Source organism: Rhineura floridana, chromosome 9 (genome assembly GCF_030035675.1).
Source record: "Rhineura floridana isolate rRhiFlo1 chromosome 9, rRhiFlo1.hap2, whole genome shotgun sequence".
Taxonomy (NCBI): Eukaryota; Metazoa; Chordata; class Lepidosauria; order Squamata; family Rhineuridae; genus Rhineura; species Rhineura floridana.
In genome coordinates this window covers 91,715,421-91,730,481 of record NC_084488.1, presented here as the reverse complement: position 1 = coordinate 91,730,481, position 15,061 = coordinate 91,715,421, and the positions used below count along the sequence as shown (strand labels likewise).

At 41.2% G+C, this 15,061-nt stretch overlaps 1 protein-coding gene across 1 annotated transcript in view; it reads right to left on the bottom strand.

The window, feature by feature from the left end:
• The window catches only part of LOC133364551 (collagen alpha-1(XXV) chain-like), a 234,213-nt gene that overhangs the window by 8,481 nt on the left and 210,671 nt on the right, over nt 1-15,061 (bottom strand). The window contains exons 31-34 of the mRNA XM_061585422.1: nt 14,591-14,644; nt 10,388-10,441; nt 6,235-6,261; nt 5,275-5,328 (exon numbers count right to left, since the gene is read on the bottom strand). Coding sequence (XP_061441406.1) covers nt 5,275-5,328; nt 6,235-6,261; nt 10,388-10,441; nt 14,591-14,644 — 189 coding nt within the window. The remainder of the gene's footprint in view (nt 1-5,274; nt 5,329-6,234; nt 6,262-10,387; nt 10,442-14,590; nt 14,645-15,061) is intronic.

Here is a 15,061-nt window from a genome sequence, read left to right as displayed (position 1 = left end):
TAGAATAACATGTTCATTAGCACCCTTCATGGATTAAAATATCACTTTCAGAGTTTAGTCATTGTGCCTTAATTTGAAACTGAAAAATCGAGCCATGTGGCTGAAAATGGAACTGCTTTTAAAGAGCGTGCATTATGGAAATTTCAGATGAATGTAACAGATTTGATGAAACCAATTCAATGCTCAGAAAGGTAGAACTGCTATCTGACAAAATAACTTCATTTTCAGTCAGAGGGAGACAGTTTGAGAACTAATTTAAAACAGATTTCACATCTGATCACTTGATCACAATGGTAAATGAGTTTCAGGCTCACTCAAAGTTTTGAACAAAACCCAAAAGTGCCTCTGTTTGCTTGTTTTTAATTAAAAAAAACACCACACAAAATGAGGGAAAATATAGAGATAGAGAAATAGCAAAAGAAAAATTAGTAGACTAAAATAAAGAGCAACCAAGGAAGGATTGTCAAGGTCATGGCTGGAAGCAAGATTTAATTTGCAAGGAAAAGGGATCAAAAAAGATGAGGAATTGCAAGGAAACGAGTTAAAAGGAGAAGGGAGAGATGCACCTCTGAAAAGGGAGACAGGATTAGGACTGGGAATGGGATGGGGAACCTGTGGTCCTCCAAATGTTGGACACCAAGTCCCATGAACTCCAGCCACTATGACCAATGGTCAAGGGATGTTGGGAATTGTCTGGAGGGTCACAGGTTACTCAGCCCTGATGTATAAGAAATGGACATTCACCCATTTTCTCACCAAAAATATTATGCATCCATTTACAGCAGAATATAAAACATGTGACATTGTTCTTTTTTAATATTACAGTGTCTTAACACAGAGCATACTTTGAAATCAATGACAAACTCACCTTAAGTTAAAGTAAAAAATTAATTATACTAATATGCATTTGAAAAGTGAAATTACACAACACACATGATATGCTATGACATATAGGACAAACATTCCAATGATAATCAAGCACATTTCCATGGAGAGATATACTGTATTACATCATATGAACAATATTATTCATCTATCTTGTCTGTGTGCCAAAATGTTTTGGAGTGGTACTTTTGGGAGGAGGTGGGGAGGCGAAACTCAAGAACTTACTGGATGCATCATAGAAAACCATGAGTCAAGGAAATGAACTTTGAAACACTGTGTTTTTAGTATAACAAAACTGATGGACACATGACACATTTTGCCTTTTATACTGATCATGCGAGATGCACCAAGTGCTGTATTAAAAAAATTACATTACACAAAATGTGAGTCTCACCAGGGCCAACATTACTCTTTGGAAGGACTAAACAGTAGCAAATTTATAAGGAGTCGCGCTGTGAGTGAACAGCTATTTTTTTTCATATAGATATTTGTATTCTGCCTTAACATAAACTCTGAGGCAACTTAACACAAAGCTGTTGTGGTTTATTGGGACGCAGATGAGTGAGGGTGAAGGACCCTGGCAGTGAACAGTAGGTGGAGCTTGAGGGTAGGAGAAGCGAAGGAAGCATAACTAAGGATGCTGGCCAAGCTGTGCAGCCAAAGAGAAATGGGCGAGGAAGAGATAAGTCAGAAAAATTGGAGGTTCTGATATGGGGGTGCTGATTGTAATATTTTAATATTTTGCTTAAGATGCTGAAGTGCCTAAGACAGGGTCTAAGTCCCACAGTGCAACTAGGAAGAATCACATCTGACATTTTAATTTATGTAAGATTTAGATTTGGAGCTAGTGTTTAAAGGATGGGAAAAATAAATATGTATTTAAAAAGCAAATTTCAGTCCAAATGTCAATTCATTCCTTGCTCTGAGAAAATCTAGGGAAAATCTATATAGCTGCAAAAATAGTTTAGTCTGCAGTTTATCACCATTGATTTCCATTGCTGAATTATGGTCTGGCTAAGTCAAATGGCCTCACCATAAGACTTAGGGCTTATCCACACGGGAGCATACCTTTGTACTAAAGACGTTGCTTTTACTGTTGTGACAGATTTACAATGTCCACACCTGGTAGCTTCAAATCCGCTGTTTTCCATTCACACTAGTAGATGTTCCTCTGGGAAGGATTAGTGTCGCTGTTTCCTTGTGGCCTGACCCCGCCCTCTAATTTTACATGTTTACTCCCTCCAGTTCAAGGCCGAAGCTGGGAGAGAATCTCGGTGTGCAATTGACAAGAAAAATGAAACTGACTAGATCCTTCTCCATTGTCCAAGCCTGAGTGAAAGGCAGATGGGAGGGGGAGTGAGTGAAAGGCAAAGTAGGCAGTGGCTGCAGCAGAGAGAGAGGGAGTGTGAGATGGGGCATAAGAAAGCCTGCCTACACAAAAACCATCGAAGCAAAGCACCTACAAGGAGAAGAGTAGCTGAGACGGTTTTTCCTTTCCTTTTCGCATTATCAGCGGATTGGGTTAATACAGATTTAAAGGGGGAAACTCCATGATAACTTCAGCTTGCCTGCAACATCATGTGAACCATGCAAATTACAAGGGGGTGCAAGTAGCACCAGACAAACACTAAATTGCCGTGTGGATGAGCCCTTATTGAGCCAGCAAATTAATGATTACAAAGGGGAAAACCAACTACCGCAATGGCTGTGGCACAAGCAGTGTTATGCCATTATATCAGGATTGCTACCCTAAGCTGTGGAAAGTGAAACAGTCATTTTTCAAATAAATATAGTTTGCTTTAGCTCTAAGTCTGGAGTTAATGCTTCTCAGCTGAAAGCTGATAAAAATTAGTTTACCCTGTAATGCTGCTCCTATCACATGGTCCCACCCTTGACCCCTTCCTGGTTAGACACGTTAAGGGGTCCTCATGTGAATATAGGGGAGTACAGCCACAGTATTAGCCTCACCCTGAGTTGCACAACTTCCCCCTCCCAGGTGACAGCCTCTACGCACAGACATCTACATGCAATAAGCTTTCCTGGGAGCTGGAGCACTGATTGTGCAGGATTTCTGCGTCTGAGCAACTCTATGTGTGCAAGCTTTCCCCCTTGCAGACATCAATGCCTACCATGGACTCACTATGCGTGGGACCAGGAGAGGCTGCAGAACCTCAAGGGCAGGGGCAGCAGCACAGCCCCACCCCCTGGAAATTGCACAATGAACCCTTCATGTGTATAATGCCAGAAAAGGGATACTGTTAAATTATCTCTTTATCCTTGTAATCAGTTTCTGAAATACCCCTAATTCAAAGATCTATGGATCTTTGATACTACACAGGAGTACACAGAGCTCCCATGCTTAAATGACAGAGAAACTGGGGTTGGACTCAATGGCCTTATAGGTTCCTTCCAACTCTACTATTTTATGATTCTATGATTCTAAGTCAAACCTTGGTCCCTCTAGCTCAGTACTGCCTACTCTGACTGGTAGTGACTCTCCAGGATTTTAGACAGGGCACATTTCAAGCCCTACCTGGAGATGCTGGTGATTGAACCGGGACTTTTTGTAAGGAAAACTGATGTGCTGCCACTGAGCTGTGGCCCTTGTCCACAACTCTGTATGGACCATAAAAACATACATGGAGTGCTGCTGTTGATATTGACCTGGATCCAAAGAACTGCTTCGGCTTAAGGAAGTGAGTAAAATAATTATTTAACTTCATTCTTCATTTAAGACATTTGTATACCACTTTTCTAATCTCAAAATGATTCACGTTGAAAATATTTGAAATTACATAAAATATAATAACAATGTTTAGTTTCAACAAAGCTCCATAAAAGACGAGTACTCTGCTAAAGGGTGGACATTCCTGAACACAAAATCCCCTTCCCTTGTTCATAGTGAACACACGGAAGGGGAAGTAGGGCTATGCCTGTAAGCCATACCCTGACATTGGTGCACCCACTGCCATGCCCCATACCTCTGCTGTTTGATCGAACTGTACATGTTTTGGGCTCTTCCACAGAATCTGGAACCTCATGCAATAAAGGTTCCAGGTCACATGGATGACTCTATGTGTATACAACTCTATGTGCATAAGGATCACTTTTGAGATGTTCCATTAAGGGTGTAGGGGTTAGGGGTGTGAGCATCCTGATGTCAAGAGCAGCCAACCATGCAAGATCCTGCTCCCTCTCCATGCATTCAGTGAATGCACAGAAGGACTCGTCTGCACAGCACTGAAGCAATATGGCTGGCTATTAAGTGGTCAGAGAGGCCCTCTCCTTCTGGCTACACTAGAAACGTGTAGAATTCTGCAGTAATGTACCTGCGTGCAGTCCCTTAAGCAGCGACAAACTGTATAGCTATCCTAGAGAAATATTTGAGTCCTCCCCCCCCTGAACAGTTTACTTTAAATCCATGTTGCCTGCTGTTTTTGAAATCTCTCTTGGGCTGTGTATACACCATACATTTAAAACTCATGTAAAGCATATCCCCCCGCAAAAGAATCCTGAAAACTGTAGTTTTTTTTAAGCGTGCTGGTAATTGCAGGTCTGTGAGGTGTAAACTAGAGTTCCCAGGCTTCTGGGGAGTGGAATGTGCTTTACATGTATAGTGTAGCACAGTTCGCCATTCTGTATGGTGGAACTAGTTTAATGATTCTTTAGGTCATCCCTACTGACCCAGTTTGGGAATACTTTGCATGTACAAGTTATGTGTGCCGATCAGACCTCTCACATTCACAACACTGCCTGTGCAGTGGAAATATACATAAAAAACTGCACAGAGATCCAATCTCTCCATGCATGCACAAGAGCTTTTTACGTCTATCAGAGCACCCACACTTGCCAAAAGAGGCTGAATCGTGGCACATGGCAGCACAATCCAATGGCAATTAGGCACACTGATGCTGCATCAACAGGGTTAAGTCCCTAACTGCATGCTTAACCACTCTTTCCACAGGACTCAAATGTGCCAGACTTTCTCTGGATTAGCTCAAAGTGTTTTTGGTTTAGCTTTCATCTTCCCATCAACAAGCATACATTTAATTAAAGTCAATGGATCTATACTGATTTATACAAGCTGCCATTCTGGCCCATTGTCTCCTCCAGTGTTGCTACTCCAATGTATAAACAAACACAGCTTGTCAGGAGTCTTGGAGGAGAAAGCTTTTCCTTTTCCTTTATGGAAACTGCTGACCTTTTTGGATCTAGGTGGAAGCTTTGTTTCACATTCTGACAGATGACATTGTCTAGCAAAGATCCGTGACATGGCTTTTGGCACACAGAAGGCAGAAAGGTCGAGCTTAATGGGACAAATTATAGGACTGGGACAGAAGAGCTGACTAGGCTAAGTAATCAAACAACAGTTAATAGCATTGAGGTCACCTTTTCTCCCTTTTCTCCTACATCACCCTTTTCTCCACGAGGACCAGGGAAACCCTATAAAAAATGAACAAAATACCTCTATTGGCTTCTGTATACTGATATGTGGGCTTGCCTTTATTGTATAGCTGAATTATCTGCACACGCTCATACAAATAAGAATATTGCATCAAATGTCTTGGAAATTAGAAAACCCATAATATTCAGCAAGATAGCGATATCGAAGACGCCCAGCAAAAGACACCCATGTTTTCCTACATGCAAATTAGCACTGGCAATGTTCAAAGAGAAGTGTTTCAGCCATGGGTGCTGATAAAGCGGGCAAAAATGTTACAGTTATTTTTTCCCACTGCAAAAGAAGTTGCATAACATGGAAAGACCAATTGCAACTTCTGTTAAGAAGAACACTCAATTACACTTGACACATGCAATCAGTGGTGCTGTAGCAGCTTGGAAACCCAACTACAAGGATGCTGCTCTATGTGGCAATGTCATAAACAGCTTCCCATGAGGTTTCAACAACTTTGCCAAGCATCAGCGACATTCCTTTTTTGTGGCTTGCGTCTGCATGGTGAAAATTACCAGAAATTTGTAAAGTGCTGCTACCACAAATGGAGTGCCAGGTGATTACATTTTCAAGCACTACTGGCTGCATCTGTACGCCTCTGGAGAATTACAACAGTACTTTCCGTGCAGTTGCTGTAGGCACTTATTAGTGGCACTATTTATTGTGGGAATTACAAAGACTGCCTTTTCTTAGTATTGCTTTCTCCACAGTCCTATTTGTTATTTCTCTTTATGATTATTTTAAAGGCAAACAATAATGCAATGTTTAGTATATTCTCTGCATGATTGTCATGCACAACAAATGGGGGGGGGATCAACATGCTCCAAGCATGCAACTACTATTTGAAACAAATGTTTACCTACCACACACAAAAAGGGATGATAAATATTACTTACATCAAGGCCAGGTTCACCATCTTTGCCCTATAGAAGCACAATATTAATTATGTTAGGCTTTTTAGCTCAGCCTGTATAAGACTATTCAGGACTATTTAGATGTACAGCCCTAGTATTGGGTAAAAAACGCAGCCTGGCACATGAATCTTTGAATTTTACAGTGAGGCTCAAAAGCTCTCTTAAATGAAAGAAAATCAACACTTTTGAAATAAGACACACTATAATGGACATTTAAAGTTTGTCTACAAAATGATATGATTAATCTAAGTCAAATAAGGCAGTGGAAGTGCTACACTGGTTTCTGGGATGAGTAATAAACTAGATGAGGGCCAGTAAATTTAAGCTTAATCCTGATAAAATGGAGGTACAGTTGGTGGGTGTGCCATCTTTTCAGGATAGTGGTGTTCAACTGGTTCCTGGCTAGGGATGGAGGAGGAACCTGCCCTACTTGGTTTCCAAAGAGGACTCACCTTCTCCCATCCAGACTGTACAGACCATGACCTGGATCAGATCAATGGTCCACTTCAGAATCTGCAGTCCAGATTAGAAGTTGGTGCTCTGAAGGTTGTATACTGCCTCACCCCCACTCCATTTTTCTTTAATATTTCTAAAACAAGGCATCCAACTGCTCACAGCCTGAGTGGCTAGTGCATGGGAATTCCTGCCAACTCATTCTTTGAATGTACATAGAGCAAGTGCTCCTGGGAGCAACAGGACTTGATGGCATTCCATTGCTCCAGGGGAAACTGCATGGAAAACGTGGCTCCCCTCATATAAATTCTGTGGGGGTTTTTCCAATTAGAATTGCTTTTTAAAAATAAAAAGGACCCCCCCCCCAGACAGGCTATAGTGTGAGCCACAGGAACATGGAGAGTATGCAGCAGATTAGGTCTCATTCTCAGCTGGTCAGAATGTGGCAAGCAAGAAATACTTATACGCAAGTGGGGATGGGTTATATTACTCCTAATAGGGGAGAGGGAGGTGGGCAGTGTCCTCTCTGTCCATTGCAGCTAGCTGCTAATGGAGGAGAGTCCTCTGCTTGAAGTGCTGTCAGGGGACTGTCCTCCATTTGAAGGGTTGTCTGTTCCAATTCCGTTTGAAAGATAAGGAATAACAGGAAAGGAGAGCAGTTAGCAGCTTGACAGCATGTAGGACACACTAATTACCAAGTCACAGTCTTCCCCACTATGGTAAGACACATTTTTAAAATTTAAATTAATAGTAATGCTTTCTAAATTTGCATCCATACATAGAAATTAGCATATGCACATTTTATGTAAATCTATATCCTCTTCTGTCCTCTTTTTTGGTGATGCCTAAGTGGTTACACACCACTAAAATTTCACAAAATTCCTACATAGAATAGACATCTGTGGAAGAATTAGCATATATCCTTATATAGTCCCATGTAGATTGCCAAGGAAAAGATAATATGTCATAAAGTCTAAGGTGCAAGAAAAATCCACTACCTATAAACTGTCCAGGTCTCATTAATGGCTTTCAGGACCTGACATTGCTTCTTCTGATCATTGTGTTTGGATCAAAATTATGTATTTTCTAGGGACACATTTCTCAGTGCTTTTAGAATAATAGCCATTGAAGCAATCTAAAAACTTTTAAAACATGTGTAAGCATGCTTGCATGAACAGTGCTCAAAAAAAGACATAGGAAAAAAAATCCAGGGCTGTGTTAAGACTGAGCAGCATGGAGGGGGAAAAAACAACACAATCATGTTCTAATCCAAAATATTTTCAGTGCAAGAATCAATAGAAGGTTGGCATATCAGTTTAGTGTTAGAGCTTACATGTGATTTCCCAAGGGCTGAACAGGTTGTAGAAAAGTGTATTTTGTAATGCTGGGGTGGCAGGGAGAAGATGGGGACTACTTCCAAAATGCTTAGGATTTATTCTGAAGGCACAAAGTGAACTAGCATACAGACTGAAATATTTGACCTTTCAAACTGGATGCATTTGTCCATTAATGCTGCGATGGAGTCTGTCATAAAGCTCATAGTGGATGTTTGAAACACAAGGAGAACAAATCTGGTGCACAGAAATAATTGCCCCATCCTACCGGATTGCTATTATGTGCCAAGCAAAGTGGAGTTACTCCATGAAATATGCAATGATTCCCATGATGCAGAAACCATAACTGCCAAGGTACTGGCTACTTTGCAATGAAAGAAGCTCTCCTCCAGCAGATGATTCAGTGGATGAGTAGTTTAGCAACATTCCATGAACTCCACAGAATCATAGAATTGTAGAGTTGGAAGGGACATACTAGGCCACTGAGTCCAACCCCCTAGTCCAGCCTTTCCCAACCAGTGTGCCTCCAGATGTTGGTGGACCACAACTCCCATCTTTCCTAAGCATTGGCAATGCTGGCTGAGGCTGATGGGAGTTGTGGTCCAACAACATCTGGAGGCACACTGGTTGGGAAAGGCTGCCCTAGTCAAAGCATCTGTTTGACACATTTTTTCTGATCTGTAAGTAAGGTGGTGGTGTGTGTGTAAATAATGACAATTCCAGTTCCATTTGAGGGGAAGAATTATATATCATACCAGGTTAATACCACACCAGATAGCAGAGTGATAGTGTACTTTCTCCCTATATGTTCACATATGTGCACATACGCGTGCTTGCACATCCACACTGCTATATCGTGTTTTTTAACTTTTTATTTGTGTTAGTTTTATATTGGTTTTAATCTTATCGTACATTGCTTTGGGTTCATTTTTATGAAATGAAGTGACTAATAAATTTAAAAATAAATAAAACAAACAAACAAACAAACAAACAAATATTTGTAGTTGGAGCAAATTGCCTAACTCCACTAGCTCTGATTAATGCATGCACTTTTTACAGAAGAAAAACAGGTTAAGATTAACACTAATCACAGTAATGTCTATCTTGGACCACTCTGATGCTTTCAAATGAAAAACTGTTTTAGCATGTTAAGGGTTGTCTCCAACTAAGTCATATTTAGAGAAAACCACTGAAATCAACAGAAGTCCATTGATTTCATTGGATTTGCTCTGAATATAACTTAGATACAACCCCAAGTTTTTGTTCAGGACATAGGAAAGAATGGAGTCAGATATATGGAGGTTTTCAGAATGCTGGGCTTGATTTTAACATCCTGTGAGTGGAGTTTTGTTCATGAAAAGAATGCACCTGTTACCTAATAGTAGGGGGGAAGAGGTGATTTTACTGATTCTCTCTCTTTTTTGTAGGCCTCTGCAACCACTAAAAATCTTCTCCAGAGGGTTGAGGGATCTTCCAGAACAGTGTGGGAGGTACTATAAGGGCTGCAGGGGGAACCTTTAGTGAGATCCTTTGTTGGATGAAAGCCATTCCATGCACCAAAAGATACCTTAAGATCCAACTCCTTCTTCTTATTTATGCAGGTTTTAACAACATCAGCTTGAATGTTGGGATATTCATACAAACCAAAACCAAAATAATGCATCTTTCAAAATTATTTTATAATGGATACCCAGCATTCTCGTAATACTGTATATATGTAAACAATGAAATGCTACTTAACATTGGACAAAAAATAATAATATTAAGAATCACCTTCAATAGATTGCAATACCAAAAGTGGTTACTTAAGACAATCCTCCCACTCAGCAAAATCAGTTTATACAAGGCGTTTATATAAAGGAAGATGCTATATGAAACTGTATCAAATTTGGCCAAAATACAAAAAAATAGTAAAATATTTTGTATAAATGAAAGGTTAATATTCTTCTGTAGTGGGGAGACTTTTCAGATCTTTCAAGAGAGATTACATGATCCCGAGCCTTTTTTATTGACCTGAATTCCTGCCATTACTTCCTGGTGCCCAGAGACAAGTAATAACACATGTACAACACAATGGAAATGACAGGAGTTGTGCAAAGGGGGTCACTTTGAATTCTGGTTTTTCTCATTATTATTAGTTTATGTCAGACCTACTCTATTATTTATGCATAGATGCATGTGAGAGAATGAATCTGTCGGAGCATGAGATAAAGAGATGGCCTCATGAGCAGTGACCTTGTGCAGTTTAAACTAATTGCATTTCTCTGTGATGAATGGTCATAAAACACAGTAGGATTTAATCAACGATTTTGGAAAATTGCACTTTCTAAAGATGTCATATAACTTACAGGCAAGCCATATGGTCCTCTGGGTCCAGGATCTCCTGTGGTTCCCTTTTCACCCTAAAACACAGTATCATAAATGGTCATTCCAACAGGCAAAGAGATTTTGTTTTCAATTATGCAGTATTTATTTGATTTTTTAAATTTATATAGTATTTATTTCAGTTATACAGTATTTATTACACTTCTATCCTACCAAAGATTCAAGGCTATACAAGGGGTTATCCTGTTTCTTCTTGGGGGGGGCAATGTGGGAGAATTATGTGTTAAACTCTTCCCCCCTTTGTCATTTTCTCAGTATTCTCTCAGGCTGTGTTTGCTCTGTAGGGGAACAATGTAGTCACCTGTATTTTCTCTCCCATGTGCAAACAGCAACTGGGGGGATGATTATATAGGAAAAACAATGTGGGATAGAGAAAAAAGGCTAAATAACTCCTCCTGGCCCCTGCTGCTCTTCCTAAAAAAAATTGGCAGCTCTCCCATGTAACATATAGTTTGGTTCTCAATTGGAATTAAAACCCAGGTCTTGCTGATCCAAGTCTAGCCTTCTAGCTACTACATCGAACTTTCTCTAGACTTTGATCAGCTGTTTTAGCAAGGAAACCCTGAACCGAGTATGCCCAACCCTTTAGTGCAGGTGTACAGAATCTTTGGTCCTCCAGATGTTGTAGAACTAAAACTCTCATAATCCCTGGCCATTGGCTATGTTTGCTAGGGCTGATGGGAGTTGTGGTTCAGCAACATCTGGAGGGCTAAAGGTATCCCACTCCTGCTTTAGTGAGACAATAGCTGTTTCTTTGATTTTTCATCATTCTTGAACAGAACACACAACCATGATGTGCCGTAGTGTGCATTCACAGGCACTATACAGCACTTCTCAACATACCATTTTGCTGTGGTTTATACCTAAATGCACATTGGTCAACTGCTTTGGAGTTTCTCAGTCAGAAGACAAGGAAACCCTAGATGAAAAGCTAACCCTTTTTCATCTGTTCTGGTTGGTTGGTTGGTTCTGGGGGATGTCAACATCCATGCTGCGGCCACCTTATCCGGGGTAGCTCAGGATTTCATGGTCTCCATGACAACCATGGGACTGTCTCAATATGCCATTGGACCAACATATGTAGCAGGGCATACTCTAGACTTGGTTTTTGCAACTGGACATGGAGATGGTGATCTGAATGTGGGGGGCCTTACATCAGTCCTTTTGTCATGGATAGATCACTGCTTGCTGAAGTTTAGACTTACAGCAGCTTTTCCCCTCTGCAAGGGTGGGGGACCTATTAAGTTGGTCCGCCCCCAGAGACTAATGGATCTGGATGGTTTCCAAAGGGCTCTGGGGAGTTTTCTGGCTGATAGGGCTGGTGCTCCAGTCGAAACCCTAGTTGAACTGTGGAATGCAGAAATGACCCGGGTGATTGACATGATTGCTCCTCTCCTGTGTAGAGCTCGTACGGCTCCATGGTATACCCAAGAGCTGAGAGCGATGAAACAATATAGGAGACAGCTTCAGAGCAGATGGAGATGAACTCCTGGTAGATGCAATTATACACTGGTAAGTGCCTATGTAAACTATATTTAGGGGCAGTGAGGGCAGCAAAAAAACAATACTTTGTTGCCACTATCAAATCATCACTCTCTCACCTAGCGGAGCTCTTCAGAATTGTCTGGAGACTATTACATGCTGGCCCCAAGGACATGGTACAACCATCTGAGGCCTGCTGTAATGAATTTGCTAGGCACTTCCAGGATAAAATCTTTAGCATCCGCCAGGACTTAGACTCCAGTGTTACAGCAGGTGAATAAAGTGAGGTATCTAGAGCACAACCATGTCCTGATTTCTTGGATGAGTTTCAGTTGGTACAGCTTGTGGATCTTGACAAGGTGCTTGGACAGGTTCATGCAACCACTTCTGTACTGAATCCTTGCCCTTCTTGGCTAATAAAAGCTAGCAGGGATAGAACAGCCAGCTGGGCCAAGGAAGTGATTAATGTCTCTCTGCGAGAGGGAGTGGTCCTTGGCTGCCTGAAAGAGGCGGTAGTGAGACCACTCCTGAAGAGACCCTCCCTGGACCCAGAAAATCTTAATAACTACAGGCAAATGTTCCATTCCTGGGCAAAGTCCTTGAACGAGTGGTTGCTTTCCAGCTCCAGACACTCTTGGATGAGACCGATTATCTGGATCCATTTCAGTTGGGTTTCAGGCCTGGTTTTGGCATGGAAACAGCCTTAGTCACCCTGTATGATGACCTCTGTTGGGAGAGAGACAGGGGGAGTGTGACTCTGTTGATTCTCCTTGATCTCTCAGCAGCTTTCAATACAATCAACCATGGTATCCTTCTGGGATGACTGGCTGAGTTGGGGGTGGGTCTGACTGCATGGCAGTGGTTCCGCTCCTACTTGGCAGGTCACCTCCAAAAGGTGGTGCTTGGGGAACATTGCTCAGCCCCGTGGATTCTCCGGTATGGAGTTCCACAGGGGTCAGTTCTGTCCCCCATGCTGTTCAACATCTACATGAAACAGTTGAGTGAGGTTATCTGGAGTTTTGGAGTGCATTGCCATCAGTACGCTGATGACATGCAGCTCTATATCTCCTTCTCATCCTCTTCAGGTGAGGCTCTCAAGGTGCTGAACCAGTGCCTGGCTGCAACAATGGACTGGATGAGGGCTAATAAACTGAGGCTCAATCCAGACAAGACTGAGATGCACTCCCCCTGAAAGAGTAGGTTCATAGCTTGGGGGTCCTCCTATAAACATCTCTGTCACTTGAGACTCAGGTAGCCTTGGTGGCACGGAGTGCCTTCTATCAACTTTGGTTGGTGGCCCAGCTACGCCCCTATCTGGACAGGGATAACCTGGCTTCAGTTGTCCATGCTCTGGTAACCTTCAAGTTAGATTACTGCAATGCACTCTACATGGGGCTGCCTTTGAAGATGGTTCAGAAACTGCAGTTTGTGCAAAATGCAGCAGCCAGATTGGTAACAGGGACCAGACGGTTCGAATATATAAAACCGATTCTGGCCAACAAGGGAAGGAAGCCCAGGGGAAGGTACGCAAAATAAATGTTCAGCCACATGGTTCCAGTTTATTACATTTGTGAATGAAACTCATGCAATGCTACACCCACCAACAGCCCAATTCTTTTTTTGGCGGGACTCCTTGACGTTGGAATAACAATTTCTAAGGTAAAGAGTTTCCACCTGTAAAGTGATATGCTTCTTCTCTTCTATTTTCCTCAGTTGTGCAACTGTGACACTACATATGCATTGTAATATCTTGTATTTTTGTTTGTGTATAATAAATTATAAAAAAAGAGAAAAATGAAGTTTCTTCCTTTAGGGCCATAGCTCAGTAGCAGAGAATCGGTTTTGCATGCAGAAAGTAGAGAAAATGGCTGCCCAATAGCTATCTGCCAAGTTGAAGGTTCTGGTTTTACTGCACAACACCCTATGCAGCTTGGGACCAGGATACCTGAAATATCATCTTACCCCTTATACACCTAGTCAATCACTGCGCTCTACAGGTGAGGACCTCCTGTACATACCATTTTATCAGGAGGTCTGTTCTGCACAATATAGGAAGTGGACCTTTAGTGTTGTGGTACCTACCCATTGGAATCCCCTCCCCTTAAATATTAGACAGGCACCATCTCTGTTATCTTTTCAGCACCCACTGAAGACTTTCCTCTTTCAACAAGCATTGTAAGTAGAGACCTTATCCCAATCTGTGTATGTGTTGGAATTACTTTTTTAGATGTTTTTAAAGTTTTAAAGAATGTTTTTAAAGATATTTTGTTTTAAAGTGTTGCTTTTCAGATTAGAGTGTTTTTAGCATTTTTGTTTGCTGCCCAGGGCTCCTTCTAGTAAGAAGGGCAGGATATAAATTTAATAAATAAATAGAAATACATTTTAAAAAGTATTAGCTTTAAAATTTTGAACGTTTTAATAATTTGGCAAAGCTATTTATTTATTTATTTTTATAAAAGTATTTATATACCACCCTCTCACAAAATATCAGAGTGGTGCACAGCAATATTATTATGACGTTGTTGTTACTATTATTGCAATATGCAGAGTTTTTTGTACAAGTGTATTGGTTTGAATCTCCTTTATGTCGGGCAGAGCAGATACAATGAAGCACAATAATGGACACTTTTCTCAGGGAAAGGAAGATAATCTCCACAAAGAGAAGATCTCAAGCAAGCACTCACTCTGTCTCCTTTTGGACCTGCAAGACCTTGTGGACCAAGTGGGCCATCCATACCCTGAAAGATTAAACAAACAGGAGCTGACAACTTTGAACATTTCTAAATGAAGGTTTATACTTAGCAAAAAACTTCATTAGAATGAGGCTTCATGTCAACAGTTAATAATATGGACTGGATTTCCATTGAAGGGGCAACTGAGCTTCCAATCCCTCTGCAAGGCTTAAGCATCCCACCTGTATTTTATTAAGCTTCACAGTGCTTTGTCCCATCTCATTCATCTCTACTTTGTTGTTTTAGATCTGCTGATTTGTAGAGGTTTTAAATAATAGAGGCAATTGTTAAAGGGTTAAACAAAGGGACTTGGGATAGAAGAAATCATGCAGAATTCACATAAAGACCCACAAGGACAGCTTAGAGGAGGAGATTTGAAGTGTACAGTTAGGCTAAAGGGAGTTGTGATTCAGCAACATCTAG